At 52.3% G+C, this 15,243-nt stretch overlaps 1 protein-coding gene across 1 annotated transcript; it reads left to right on the forward strand.

The window, feature by feature from the left end:
- The first annotated feature begins 2,157 nt into the window (after positions 1-2,157).
- Positions 2,158-12,004, forward strand: PDXP (pyridoxal phosphatase). The gene is made up of 2 exons (XM_002743754.6): positions 2,158-2,784; positions 10,625-12,004. Exons 1-2 carry the CDS (start codon positions 2,199-2,201, stop codon positions 10,939-10,941), a joined length of 903 nt encoding a protein of 300 aa, XP_002743800.1. The 5' UTR covers positions 2,158-2,198; the 3' UTR covers positions 10,942-12,004.
- The last annotated feature ends 3,239 nt before the right edge of the window (positions 12,005-15,243 follow it).

Genomic DNA, 15,243 nt, shown 5'->3' on the forward strand with positions numbered 1-15,243 from the left:
GATTCCCACCACGGAAGCATTGCTCTCCTGTGAACACCGAAGAACCACCCCTGGCCCACAGAAGCGCCTACCGTTCCCAGTTTCCTGGACCCCTCACTCTCCTTCCGGGAGAAGGCTGGCAAGGCTCCCCAAGGAGCAGGGATGGATCTGTCCTCAAACTTTCCCTAAATCTCTGTGCCAGGCCGAGCTAGCTCCCAGACTTAACTCTGCACCCGAGGAGTTCCTGAACAGACAGGCAGGAGTGACTATTCAAATCAAGTGTCTGGTCAGGCACAGTGGCTCATGCCTGTAATCCCAACACTTTGGAAGGCCAAGGCAAGAAAATCATTTGCGCCCAGGAGTTCTACACCAGCCTGGGCAACATAGTGAGACCCCCATCTCAAAAAAAAAATTTTTTTTTTTTTTCATAAAATTAACTGGGCATAGTGGCGTGTTGGGTGACAATGTAAGACCCTGTCTTGGCCAGGTGTGGTGGCTCATTCCTGTAATCCCAGCACTTTGGGAGGCCAAGATGGACGGATCACCTGAGGCTGGGAGTTGGAGACCAGGCTGGCCAACATGGAGAAACCCCGCCTCTACCAAAAATATAAAAATTTGCCAGGTGTGGTGGTGCATGCCTGTAATCCCAGCTACTCAGGAGGCTGAGGCAGGAGAACTGCCTGAACCCAGGAGGCAGAGGTTCTGGTGAGCCGAGATCGCACCATTGCACTCCAGCCTGGGCAACAAAAGCGAAACTCCGTCTCAAAAAAAAAAAAAAAAAAATCAAGTGTCATTGCACTGGGAGCCCATATTAGCCAAGTGAGGGGTTGGCCATATAACCTAGACTCGTGTGTATGGGGTGGGTGGTTAAGGAAAGCTTCTTGGAGGAGGCGATATTTAAGGGAAGTCTTTCAGGAACTGACCTGAAGGTGAAATTTTTTAAGGAAAAAGGAACGTTCAGGCCAAGGAGACTACCTATCCAAAGGCCAGGAGCCAAAAGGCCAGGGGCACTGGGGAATAGGAGGTAGTTGAGCCTCAAAGACTGGGTTACAAGGTACGATTTTTCCCAAATCTTTACAGCTCCTGTGCTCCTGGAGGTCACAGCCTCCTCTGAAGTTGGCAGACAACTTCAAAACTGTGACACCGCAGCTCACCATTCATCCCCACACCGCAGACCAGTGGCTCCTCAAAGGCCCCAAGACCTGTGGTTGCCTCCAGATCACAAGCCCCCTCCCTAAAACAGGGCCCCAGCCAGCCTGGGTCGCGCCATCACCATCCTGGGAAATCAACCCCGGCCACTCTGGCTCCAGCCCTCCCCAGGCGTGCTCCGGCGACAGCCTCCCTGTCTCTATCCAGCGTTTCTCTACGCTAGCCTCACAGGAGAACCCCTGTAATTCAACCAACCAACCAAAAAACGGCCAGTCCTCACCCATAACAATTACATGAGAATCTGTCCTGCTACACATCGCTGATTTTTAAAGCATTTGTCAAAAAACATTGAACTGTACATTTCATATCTATGCATTTTACTGTGTGTAAATGATACCTGAAAATAAGTTCCCAGGAGACTCTAATGCAATGTGAGGAACCACTGGTCTAGACCAAGGGTCCCAGCACCATGTGCCTCCTACCTCATCATACCTACACGTTTCTTGGGACTTCGCTCAGAACTGGAGCGTCCACGATTCAGAGGGCAATGAAAATTGACCCAAAGGCAGTTCATTTGGCATCTGTTTTTCTCCTAGCAACCAGCTCTCCTAAGCTTCTGATTGGCTGGAGGGCCCGGGGCCTTTCGCCTCGCGTTTTCTATTTCTAGATTCTTTTTTTTTTTTTTTTTTTTTTTTTTGGTTATATTTCTAGATTCTTATTGGTTAAGAAGAGCGTCAGTCTCCCACCCCCTATAAGAGAGTAATCGACGTTGAAACTCAGCGGCGACTGGCTCAGCAAAGCCAGGGGATGGGGAGAAAGATCAAACTAGCATTTCATTGGTCCCTTGCCCTCGGTGGTGGCCAAGATTGCGCCCCTTTCTCCAAGTTCCGTTCGCTCACAGCCTCGCTCCTCTCCCAGACTCTCGCCCCCATCGGCGGCAGGACAGGCCGTCTCCCCGCCCCCCCGGTCCTTCCGGCGCGCCGATTGGCTGCTGCGGGGAACGTGCCAGGACTAGCGCGCCGTGCCCGCGGAGAGCGCGCAGCGCGGGAGGCTGGCAGCCAGGTGGCTGCATGGCTCGCTGCGAGAGGCTGCGCGGCGCGGCCCTGCGCGACGTGCTGGGCCGGGCGCAGGGGGTCCTGTTCGACTGCGACGGGGTGCTGTGGAACGGTGAGCGTGCCGTGCCGGGCGCCCCAGAGCTGCTGGAACGGCTGGCGCGGGCCGGCAAGGCGGCGCTGTTCGTGAGCAACAACAGCCGGCGCGCGCGGCCCGAGCTGGCCCTGCGCTTCGCGCGCCTTGGCTTCAGGGGGCTGCGCGCCGAGCAGCTCTTCAGCTCCGCGCTGTGCGCTGCGCGCCTGCTGCGCCAGCGCCTGCCCGGGCCTCCGGACGCGCCAGGCGCCGTGTTCGTGCTGGGTGGCGAAGGGCTGTGCGCCGAGCTGCGCGCCGCGGGGCTGCGCCTGGCCGGGGACCCCGGCGACGACCTGGGCGCTGGGGACGGCGAGGCCCCGCGCGTGCGCGCCGTGCTCGTGGGCTACGACGAGCACTTCTCTTTCGCCAAGCTGAGCGAGGCGTGTGCACACTTGCGCGACCCCGACTGCCTGCTCGTGGCCACCGACCGTGACCCATGGCACCCGCTGAGCGACGGCAGCCGGACCCCTGGTGAGCACGGGGTTGGCGGGGAAGCTGATGAGGCCACCTGCTCTTTCTTTCGTCTCCCCGCCTGGGGATGAGGGATGGGGAAGGAGCGTCTCCAGGTGGCAGGTGGGGAACCGGAGAGTGCGAGGGAGGCCCAGGGTGCTTTGGTGTGTGGGTGGGTGGGTAATTCCTGTAGCCGCCATCCTGTGAGGGGCCGCAGTGGGGTCCTCGTTGGACAGATGAGGAAACTGAGACCCGCTGTAGCTCTGGGAGTTGGGCGGAATTCTGCCCCACCCACCATCAGGGTGGGGTTGGAGAGGAAGCCTGGGAGGATTGTCCCCTGTGTGAGGGTTGAAACACCATTCCCAGAGGCAGGGTGTAGGCAGGTGTGTGGGGAGCAAAGGGGGTGGAATTCGACCTCAGTTCCAGGTCCATCTCCAGCTCCACAGCTGTGTAATCGTGTTCAGTTACATAACCTCCAAGCATCTCTGCCTGGGTGAAAAATGGCAATGCCCACTGTGCCAGTTTCATCCAGGTGGCGATGATCAAGCTGAGTACTTGGCACATAGTAGGTGTTCAGATGATGTAAGTTGTAGCCAGAGTCCCCCATGTTACAGAGAGCTTAATAAAACAGCTTGGTGTATGTTCTTTGGTTTCCAAATTACTCTGGAGATGGGAGTTATTGCCTCCTTTCTCAATTAAAGCAACTGAGGCAGCCGGGTGCAGTGGCAATGGTCTGTAGTCCCAGCTACTCAAGAGGCTGAGGCTGGAGGATCACTGGAGCTCAGGAGGTCCAGGCTGTAGTGTGCTATCATTGCATCTGTGAAAAGCCACTGTACTTCAGCATGGGCAACATATGAGACATCATCTCTAAAAGAAGAGGAAAAGTGGGCTGTGGTGGAGCATGCCTGTAATCCCAGCCCTTGGGGAGGCCAAGGCAGGCAGATCACCCGAGGTCAGGAGTTTGAGACCAGCCTGGCCAACATGGCAAAACCCTGTTTCTACTAAAAAGATAAAAATTAGCTGGGCATCATGGCACATGCCTGTAATCCCAGCTACTCAGAAGGCTGAGGCAGGAGCATCACTTGAACCAGGAAGAGGTTCCAGTGAGCTGAGATCTCACCACAGCACTCCAGCCTGGGCAATAGGAAACTCTGTCTTTAAAAAAAAAAAAAAAGGAAAGAAACTGAGGCTAAGAGAAGGGAAGTGAGCTGCTCAAGAACATATATAGTGAGCCTCTCCACCTCCTGTGTCCCCACATACATGCCTCCATCCTGCCTCTGGGAATTGGTGTTTCAGCTCTGACACATAGAAACAGTTATCTCAGGCCTTCCCCCCAATGTCACCCCTATGATGGGTGGGGCAGAATTCTGTGATAGTGTGATAGAGTGACAGAGTGTGGGAACCTGAATTTGGCCTTTGTGACACCGACCTCCGGTCCAGGACACTTCAGTGTTGTCATCTTGGGAATTCAGCCCTGCAGGGGAGGCAGAAGCAAAAGGAGGCCCCTCCACTTAGACAAGAGCAGGTGGCAGCAGAGGCTATTGGTAGTGGTCAGTGTGTGTGGACAGGTTAATAACCCAGTCAGTAGACTGGGGACGTGGACACATCTCTTGTCACTCCCTCTCTGCTTGCTGACTCCTGACCCGGATTGTCAGGATTATGGTGGGGTGGTGAGGAGGGCCTAGAGCCACGGGTATCTGGGAAGACTTCTGGAGGAGGCATGATGCAAGGCAGAGTGATAATATGCCAGGTGTAAACCCAGTGTTACAGTGTGGCGGAGAGGGATTCTGTAGTCTCCTGGCTGTGCTGCACACTTCCTGGTATGTGGTCTCACCTCAGCCTCAGTTTCCCCATAAATCTGTGTTGAGGGTTCTCTGGTCAGGGCTCTCAGCTGCAGCAGCTCCTGCCTGCCCTAGGCCATGGCTCTGAAAAGCTTTTCCCTGGAGGCCTTAAGGCTTAGGTTAAGGCTGTGGGTTAAGAGGTTCCCCAAGGCTCTGGAAGGCTGGTTGTCAAGGAGCTAGGGAGAAACCAGACCCTGCTCCTGCCTGCCTTTCTGGCCTCTGTGGAATCCAGACCCCTGTGGTCTCAGTAACCGCCCGGCTGTGCCCGCCCACCCATCCTGCTGTCACTCCCATAGCCTGGAGGGGGAGGCAGAGGCTTAGCAAATAAAGCGATTCCGTGTTGTTTGTGCACAACTTAATGATGTGGCTTTGAAACGGTGTGCTGTGAAAATATTCATAAGCCTCCATTGTGCTTATCGCTGAAATAATGCAAATATCCCACCCCCAGTTCCCCCCCAACCTTTTCAGTTGTGTGTTTATCTTGTCATGGCAGCCACTTGAGCTGACAAATAGAAAAGCCCACTGTCTTAGGAATACATCATCAGCATGGCATGCAGCCAGCCGAGAGGGACTACAGAGTGGAGGGGAGTGGGATGATGGTGGCCTGTGATGTTCCTAGATGCCCCTGCTGGGAGGCCCACTCCCCTGGGTCGGGGTCTTTGTAGTGTTGACTGCTCTATCCGGAGTCTACATGTGGTTGGACCTTAGTAAATACTAGCTGAAGGAAGGGAGTGGGACACAGGGCCCAAAGGTGATCAGCTCCATCCTGGTGGGAAGGACAGAGTTGGGGCCATTCTTGAGCTCAGAAGAACATTTTGGGATGACCAGCCTGGCCAACATGGCAAAACCCTGTCTCTACTAAAAATATAAAAATTAGCTGGGCATTTTTTATATTTGGAAGCCCTTCCCATCCCAGAAGGAATTGCTCACCAGAGGAGCACATAGCTTTTATTCTCTCCCTCTCTTTTTTTCTTTTTTCTTCTAACGCCAATTAAACATCTCAGGATTTTTTTTTTTTTTTTAAGAGGGAGTCTCTGTCGCCCAGGCTGGAGTGCAGTGGCGTGATCTCGGCTTAGTGCAGCCTTCATCCGCCTCCAGGGTTCACCAAGGGATTCCCCTGCCTCAGTCTCCCAAGTAGCTGGGACTGTAGGCGTGTGCCACCATGCCTGGCTAACTTTTTTGTATTTTAGTTTCACTGTGTTAGCCAGGATGTTCTTGATCTCCTGACCTCATGATCTGTCCGCCTTGCCCTTCCCAAGTGCTGGGATTACACCCGGCCGGTCTCTTGTTGTTGTTTTGAGACTCTGTTGCCCGGGCTGGAGTGCAATGGTGTGATCTCTATCTCAGCTCACTGCAACCTCTGCCTCCTGGGTTCAAGCAATTGACCTGCCTCAGCTTCCCAAGTAGCTGGAATTACAGGCGCACACCACCATACCCAGCTAATTTTTATTCCCTCCCAAGTTCTTAAAACCGGCAGGTCACTGGCTGGGTGTGTTGGCTCACACCTGTAATCTCAGCACTTTGGGAGGCCAAGTCAGGTGGATCTCCTGAAGTAAGGAGTTCAAGACCAGCCTGACTAACATGATGAAATCCTGTCTCTACTAAAAATACAAAATTAGCTGGGCGGGGTGGTGCATGCCTGTAATCCCAGCTACTTGGGAGGCTGAGGCAGGAGAACCACTTGAACCCACGAGGTACAGGTTGCAGTGAGCCGAGATCTCGCCATTGCAAAAAAACTCCATCTTAAAAAACAAAACAAAAAAAGCCAGGCAGGTCACAAGATGTGAGATGCCGGGAGAACTCCCAGGGGTGTTACCATGGGCCAGCCTGAAAGCATGAGTTCTGGCCTACCTTGGCCTTGATCCTGTAACTCTGGGAAGTTCCTCCTCCTCAGCTGGGGGCAGCAGGGCCGAGGATTTCTTGCTCTCCCCACCTGTTTTCCCCTTTGTTCCCCTTCCCCGTCCTTTCCCTATCTTTGCCTTTGGCTTAACTGAGTGCAGTGTTGCGGCTGTGGGGAGACAGGAGGCCTGGAGCATTTGGGGTCATACAGTGGTGCACAGAGAAATGTTTAACAGCAAGGAAAGCCTTGATTATACCATTTGCTGGCTTCTGTGCTGTAAATATTCTCAGTACAGCCGATCTTGAGCTACCAACATGAAATCAGTCCCTGAGCATGGGATTGGAAGAGATGTGCATTAGCACACACCTTCACATGAGAGTTCCACCATCGCAAGGGATGGTGGGACCTCGGGAGGGATGGTGGGACCTCGGGAGAAGCAGTCCTTGAGCGCAGGGTTGGAAGAGATGTGCATTAGCACACACCTTCATACGAGATTTCCACCATCGCAAGGGATGGTGGGACCTCAGGAGCAGAGGGCAGTCCAGTGTGATTGTAGTTAAGAAGTGATGAGTTCTGAGGACTTACTACCTTAGTTTTAAACGTTATCATTTAGGCCACGCACGGTGGCTCATGCCTGTAATCCCAGCACTTTGGGAGGCTGAGGCGGGTGAATCACTTGAGGTCAGCCTGGCCAACATGCTGAAACCCCATCTGCACTAAAAATACAAAAATTAACCAGGTGTGGTGGCGGGTACCTGTAATCCCAGCTACTTGGGAGGCTGAAGCAGGAGAATCACTTGAACTCAGGAGGCGGAGATTGCAGTGAGCCAAGATCACTCCATTGTGCTTCAGCCAGGGTGACAGAGCGAGACTCTTTATTTATTATTTATTTAATAGATAAATATTAAAAATAAGCATTATCATTTAGTTGTAAGTTTGTACAACTTTTTTTTTAGCCCCCTCCCCCATTTTTTCTTTAATTTTTTGTATTTATTGAGACGGAGTTTCACCCTTGTTGCCCAGGCCTAGAGTACAATGGCACAGTTTCAGCTCACTGCAACCTCCACCCCCCAGGTTCAAGCAATTCTCCTGTCTCAGCCTTTGGAGTAGCTGGGATTACAAGCATGTGCCACCACCCCGAGCTAATTGTGTATTTTTAGTAGAGATGGGATTTCACCATGTTGGTCAGGCTGGTCTCAGACTCCTGACTTCAGGTGATCCACCCGCCTTGGCCCTCCCAAAGTGCTGGGATTACAGGCATGAGCCACCGCGCCCAGCCATAAATTGGCTTTTTTTTTGAGACAGGGTCTCACTTTGTCACCCAGGCTGAAGTGCAGCGGCATGATCACAGCTCAAGCAATCCTCCTGCCTCAGCCTCGAGAGTAGCTAGGACTACAGTTGTATACACTACACCCCACCATAATCTTGTGTCTACTTCTCTTCACTCAATACCATCCTGTAACCCCAGGATTTAATATCAATGACTGTCTGGGTCAGCCAGGTGAGATGGCTCACGCCTGTAATCCCAGTGCTTTGGGAGGCCGAGGCAGGCAGATCACGAGGTCAAGAGAGCAAGACCATCCTGGCCAAGAGGGTGAAACCCCTTCTCTACTAAAAATACAAACTTAGCTGGGTGTGGTGGCGCGCACCTGTAGTCTCAGTTACTTGGGAGGCTGAGACAGGAGAATCGCTTGAACCTAGGAGGTGGAAGTTGCAGTGAGCCGAGATCACGCTACTTCACTCCCGGCAGGGCAACAGAGCGAGAGTCCACACCCTCAGGGGCGTATTAACACGTCCACACACACTGACCACTGCCAATTAGCCTCTGCTGCCACCTGCTGTTGTCTTAACCCAAACCCTCCACAATGGAGGGGCCACCTGTTGCTCCTGCCTCCCCTGCAGGGCTGAATTTGCAAGCTGACAGCAGTGAAGACTGCCCTGGACTAGGGGGTCGGCGTCACAAAGACCAATTTTTTATTTTTTATTTCATTTTATTTTCTTTGTAGAGACAGGGTTTCATGGTGTTGCCCAGTCTGGGCCTTTTTATTTATTTGCTTATCTATTTTAAATGCAACTGCACCTGGAATACGTTGATTTTTCTTTTCTTTTCTTTTCTTTTCTTTTCTTTTCTTTTCTTTTCTTTTCTTTTCTTTTTCAGCCGGAGCCTTGCTCTGTCACCCGGTCTGGAGTGCTGCAGCGGCGAGATCTCGGCTCACTGCAGCCTCCACCTCCGAGGCTTAAGTGATTCTCCTGCCTCAGCCTCCCAAGTAACTGGGATTACAGGCATGCGCCACTGCGCCTGGCTCATTTTTTTTTTTTTTTTTTTTTTGAGATGGAGTTTCGCTCTTGTTACCCAGGCTGGAGTGCAATGGCGCGATCTTGGCTCACCGCAACCTCCGCCTCCTGGGTTCAGACAGTTCTCCTGCCTCAGCCTCCTGAGTAGCTGGGATTACAGGCACGCACCACCACACCCAGCTAATTTTTTGTATTTTTAGTAGAGACGGGGTTTCACCATGTTGACCAGGATGGTCTCGATCTCTTGACCTCGTGATCCACCCGCCTGGGCCTCCCAAAGTGCTGGGATTACAGGCTTGAGCCACCGCGCCCGGCCTCTTTTTTTTTTTTAAGATGGGGTTTCACCATGTTGGTCAGGCTGGTCTTGAATTCCCAACCTCAGGTGATCCGCCCACCTTGGCTTCCAAAGAGCTTGGATTACAGGCATGAGCCACCATGCCCAGCCTGCACCTGGCTAATTTTTGTATTTTTAGTAGACATGGGGTTTTACCATGCTGGTCAGGCTGGCCTGCCTGCCTCAGCCTCCCAAAGTGCTGGGATTACAGGTGTGAGCCACTGCACCCCACCAACTTTTAAAATTATATATATGTATGTATATTTATTTAAGTAGAGATGGGGTCTTTCTGTGTTGCCCAGGCTGGTCTTGAAACCTGAATTGCTTGAACTGGGCTCAAGCAGTCTTCCTACCTGTGCTTCCCAAAGTATTGGGATGACAGGCATGGGCCACTGTATCCTCCCAGAAGTTGACTTTTAATAGTACCTTCCTTTAACAAGTCTTACAGTGAAACAGTTTTTACCCCCAGGTCAGAGCTGGGTTGGACCCACCTGAATGCAAATCTTTTTGCTACCACTTAGGAAGCCGTGCAACCCTGGCAATTTACTTAACGTCCCTGAGCCTTGGCGTTCTCATCTGTAAAATGGGCTTCCATAAACACCCAGCACAGGCCAGGCAGTTTAGAATGTGCTTAGTAAATGGTGATTATCATCATCATTTGTTCAGGGACATTATCGTGAAGGCAGAATGTTCTGGCACAAAGACATGTCTGTGGGGCAGGCACAGTGGACTTACTGTGTGAGACAGGATGGTACTGGGCTGGGAGGCAGAACTGCTTTTAGTCCTCAACAGTCCTCCTATTGTCTGACACTTGGGCGTGTTCCATAGTTTGGCTTCTTAGTCACTGCCGCCCCAGACATCTTCTAGCCTGCAGCTTTTTGTCTCCAGTTGGAATTCTCTTCTTGTTATCACTTTCCCAAGGGAAGGCGGACTGGGTCAGAGGTGCAAATATTTCTGTGCCCTGCTGTGTTCCAGAGGGACCCTGCCGGTTTTTGATGCCAGGCGCATGAATTTTGCACCAGGAACTTAACTGCTGTTTGTTAAGTGCTGTTCCATTTACGAAGCACTTGCCCCTGTGATGCCCAGCGCCCCTTTGGAGGTGGGCGCTCCTTGGATTCAGCTTTCACAGGAGTCTGGAGAAAGTCGGTGGGGGGTTGAGTGGTTTGCCCAAAGGCCCACAGCTGTAGGGTGAAATCGCGAGCCTCGGGCAGGACTGACCGAACCCGGCCCTGTTGACCTGCAGTAGCTCCACCCGTCCTCACAATACCCGCAAGAGATAAGTGCCATGGACATCCCCATATTAGAGATGGGGAAACTGAGGCACAGAGCAGTGAACTAGCCTTCCCAGAATGGTGGAGATGGAGTCTAGACACAGGCATCTGGCTGCTGCCTCTACCCTTAGCCACTACACTAAGACTCAGAAGTGGGCTTTCTGGCTCATGTCTGCAGCTAATTTTGCACCAGTGCCAATCTGCCTCCCTGGACTTCAGTTTCAGGGCCTGATGCAGTCCCTGCTGCCCTCCAGCTGACTGCGTCTCCATCTTCCTACAGGCGCTGGGAGCCTGGCTGCTGCGGTGGAGACGGCCTCGGGACGCCAGGCCCTGGTGGTGGGCAAGCCCAGCCCCTACATGTTCGAGTGCATCACGGAGAACTTCAGCATGGACCCCGCACGCACGCTCATGGTGGGTGACCGCCTGGAGACCGACATCCTCTTCGGCCACCGCTGCGGCATGACCACCGTGCTCACGCTTACAGGAGTCTCCCGCCTAGAAGAGGCCCAGGCCTACCTGGCAGCCGGCCAGCACGACCTCGTGCCCCATTACTATGTGGAGAGCATCGCAGACTTGATGGAGGGGTTGGAGGACTGAGCCCACTGCACCTGCAGCCACAGGCCCACCCCTCCCTACTCCCTGATCCCGTAGGTGGAGGCAGTGGGTCACAAGCTGTGTCAGGCACCACCAGCTCCCTCACCCAGTTCTGCATCTGGGTGGGGCTGGGACCCAGGGAAGGTTTGAGAGCCCTTGCAGTACCCTCCCAGCAGTGGCTGGGCACTCTTTGCTATCCCAGAAGCTGGTCCCCTACCGGTTCATCTTGGCCTGATCCAGCCAGGTGGCCTTATTTCCTGCTCTGTCACCTGCCCTCCTTGAAATCTGGGCTCTGGTGCCCCCTGAAGATTTCCTCCAGCCCTAAGAGCACTTAGTCTTCTCCTGCTTCCCTGGGGCTTCTAGAGCTCTCCCCGCCCCTCAGGTCCTGGCCCTTGGGTCCTTGCCAACCAGAGGTCTAGGTAACCACAACCCTTATTGTCCTGAGTGGACCAATCCAAAGGCGAAGTGATAGTGACTCGCTGATGCTGGGTCCTGTAGGGTACCAGTTTGGATTCCTAAGGACCAAAACTCGGGTCCTGGAGCCTGAGTGCACCAATCTGAAGCCTAAGTGACAGTGACCTTTGCATGTCTTAGGTCCCTGGGTGGACCCATTGGGACCCCAAGTAAGTAATAGTGATCCAGTGAGTGGTCTTTTAGATCCTCAACAGAACAATCCAGAAGCCTGCGAGACAGTGGCCCCTTGATAATCTGGGTCTGACAGGACCAGCCAGGGGTCCAGGTTTCAGTCAGTAAATAAGAGTGGTCCACGTCCTGAAGACACCCCTCCTTTACAAAGACTGATGCCCTTCGGCTTCTGTGGCTGAGCCCTGCCCTTTCCTGGGCATGGCACCCGTCCGGTGTTGATGGCCACAGCTCGCAATGGGGGCTTTTGTGTCCCCTCCTCAAGGTCAGTGTTTGCAGTAGCACCTCTCTCCCATGCCCACTCCCAGCTATTTATTTATTACTGTGTGCCAGTGATGGTGGGTGGGGGCTGGGCCTTCCCCACCACCCCCACCCCTGTTGTGACCTGTCCTCCCGTACTTAATAAAGTGCGAGTGGGAGTGTTCACATGTGTTCAAGTCTGTGCTTGGGGAGGGAGGCAGACCCCCTGCCGGAACCTGCTCTCCCTGGAGCTGGCCCGCCACATTCTTCCCTGAATGAAATGACCCATTCCCATTCCAGTGTCTTCTGTGTATGGTGATACCTTGAGTCAAGAGGGCTTTATACGTTGCTGAGTCTTGTATACTGACTGACTGCAGTGCTGTGGAAAACCTGGCATGTTCGAATTATTCCTTTACAATAGGAAATTGGGGGTCAGAAGTGTGATGTTCACTTACTGTGGGTGCACAGCTGGACAGCTCGCCTTATGCAGGATTTGAACGTGTGTTGGCTGACAGTAGGATGCTGGAGACACTGAGAGGGAGTTAGGAAGACAGGAAGATGGAAGATGAGGTCTCAACCTCAGGAAGCTCAGGGAAGATGCTCCTTTTTTTTTTGAGACTGAGTCTTGCTCTGTTGCCCAGGCTGGAGTGCAATGGCATGATCTCCGCTCACTGCAACCTCCGTCTCCTGAGGCGTTTCTCCTGCCTCAGCCTCCTGAGTAACTGGGATTACAGGCGTGGGCCACCATACCCGGCTAATTTTTTGTATTTTTAGTAGAGACAGGGTTTCATCATGTTGGCCAGGCTGGTCACAAACTCCTGACCTCATGATCCACCCGCCTCAGCCTCCCAAAGTGCTTGGATTACAGGCATGAGCCACTACATCGGGCCCTCTTTTTTTTTTGAGACAGAGCAAGAGAGTACAGTGGTGCGATCTTGGCTCACTGTAACCTCCACCTCTGGGTTCAAGTGATTCTCCTGCCTCAGCCTCCCGAGTAGGTGAGATGACAGGCACCTGCCATCACACCTGGTTAATTTTTGTATTTTGAGTAGAGGTGGGGTTTCACCATGTTGGCCAGGCTAGTCTCAAACTCCTGACCTCAAGTGTTTGGCCTCCCAAAGTGCTGGGATTACAGGTGTGAGCCACTGTCCTTGGGCTCTGAGCACTAAGTCCTAATGAGGTTAAAGCTTGAGTGTGAACCAATCACAGTAATTTGATTCCTCTGGGTCAGTGATTGGCTACTCTTCTGACCAATGAAACATGAAGGGACTTCTGGGAATGTTTGCCTCACTTGTAAAGGACATAGAGGAAGGAGTCACTCTTGGCTTTGCGTGTGGTGCTGGGAGCTGTGGCAGCCATTCTGTGATCAGGTTTGGCTGAGCATTTACAGGTGACTGCTGCAGGTAGCAGAGTAGAAAGACTGGAAGAACTTGGCGGGTTTGTTTTTCCCCAACTTGTAATTTAGAAAAGTTTAAAAATAGGCCGGGCTCAGTGGCTCACACCTGTAATCCCAGCACTTTGGGAGGCCCAGGCTCCCAAATCACAAGGTCTAGAGATCGAGACCATCCTGGTTAACAAGGTGAAATCCCGTCTCTACTAAAAATACAAAATTTAGCTGGGCAAAGTGGTGCAGCCTGTAGTCCCAGCTACTCAGGAGGCTGAGGTAGGAGAATTGCCTGAACCCAGAAGGCGGAGGTTGCGGTGAGCCGAGATCGCGCCATTGCACTCCAGCCTGGGTAACGAGAGAGAAATTCCATCTCAAAAACAAAGAAAAAGAAAAGTTTAAAATTAATAGAAAAGATGCAAGGATAATGCAATGAATACCGCTACATCCTTCACCTAAATTTACCAGTTGTTAGTACTTGCCCAGTTTGCTTAATTGCTTTATATATGTTTGACTTTTCTTACTGTTTTAGAGATGGTCTCACTCTTGCTGAGTGTCGAGTGTAGTGGTGTGGCCACAGCTCACTGCAGCCTCTAACTGCTGGGTTCAAGTGATCCTCCTGCCTCAGCTTCCAGAGTAGCTAGCACAGGCACGTGCTACCACACCCAGCTAATTTTTAAAACTTTTTTTTGTAGAGACGGGGTCTCCTTTTTGTTTTGTTTTGTTTTAGAGACAGGGTCTCACTATGTTGCCCAGGCTGGAGCTCACTGGCTGTTCACAGGAAGGACCCCACTACTGATCACTGTGGGACTTCTGACATGCTCTGTTTCCAACCTGGGCCAGTTAGCTCCTCCTTAGGCGACCTAGTGGTTGCCTCCCCCAAGAGGTCACCATATTGATGCCAATCTTAGCGCACTACAGCCCCCATCTCCTGGGCTCAGCAGTCTGCCTGCCTCAGCCTTCCAAAGCATTGAGATTACAGGCGTGAGTCACTGTGCCCAGCTTGTTTACAGAACCATCTGAGAGTCTGTTACAGGTGCTAACACCTGCTTAATTTCTGTATTTTGAGTAGAGGTGGGGTTTCACCATGTGAAAATTCTTCAGCTTGTATAACCTAAGAGCAAGGACAGCCTATACAGCCGCAGTCCAGGATTACACAAGAACCTAGCTGTTTGATGATTGTACTGAGCTACTGCTATATAAAATCTGCTGTAGAAACTCCCAACTGCAGACTTCGTTGTTGTTTTTGTTTTGTTTTTAAGATAGGGTCTTAGCCAGGTGGGTGGCTCCTGCCTATACTCCCAGCACTTTGGGAGGCTGTGGCAGGCAGATCACCTGAGGTCGGGAGTTCGAGACGAGCATGACCAACATGGAGAAACGCTGTCTCTACTCAAAAAAAAAAATTAGCTTCGCGTAGTGGCACATGCCGGTAATCCTAGCTACTGGGGACACTGAGGCAGGAGAATTGCTTGACCTGGGAGGTAGAGGTTGCGATGAGCCAAGATTGTGCCATTGCCCTCCAGCCTGGGCATTAAGAGGGAAACTCTGTCTCAAAAAAAAAAAAAAAAAGATAAGGTTTTGTATCATTGCCCAAGCTAGAGTGCGATGGTGCAATCACAGCTCACTGCAACCTCCACCTCCCAGGTTCAAACGATTCTCCCACCTCAGCCTCCGAGTAGCTGGTATTACAGTTGTGCCCACCAGTTCCAGACGAACTCCTGGCCTCAAGTGATCATCCACCTACCTTGGCCTCCCAAAGTGCTGGGATTACAGGCCTGAGCCACCACGCCTGGCCAGATATTTTCTAAACTCATGAAAAGCTTTTAAGTTTCCTGTGTGTCTACAATTATTTTCGTTCTTTTTTTTTTTTTTTTTTTTTTTTTTTTTTGAGACGGAGTTTCACTCTTGTTACCCAGGCTAGAGTGCAATGGCGCAATCTCGGCTCACCGCAACCTCCGCCTCCTGGGTTCAGGCAATTCTCCTGCCTCAGCCTCCCGAGTAGCTAGGACTACAGACACGCGCCACCACGCCCAGCTAAT

This window comes from Callithrix jacchus, chromosome 1 (assembly GCF_049354715.1).
Source record: "Callithrix jacchus isolate 240 chromosome 1, calJac240_pri, whole genome shotgun sequence".
In the NCBI taxonomy this organism is placed as follows: domain Eukaryota; kingdom Metazoa; phylum Chordata; class Mammalia; order Primates; family Cebidae; genus Callithrix; species Callithrix jacchus.

Coding starts and splice junctions, on each gene's coding strand:
- PDXP (XM_002743754.6), top strand. CDS start 2,199: ATGGCTCGCTGCGAGAGGCTGCGCGGCGCGGCCCTGCGCGACGTGCTG. Junction 2,785..10,624: donor CGACGGCAGCCGGACCCCTG/GTGAGCACGGGG, acceptor ATCTTCCTACAG/GCGCTGGGAGCCTGGCTGCT.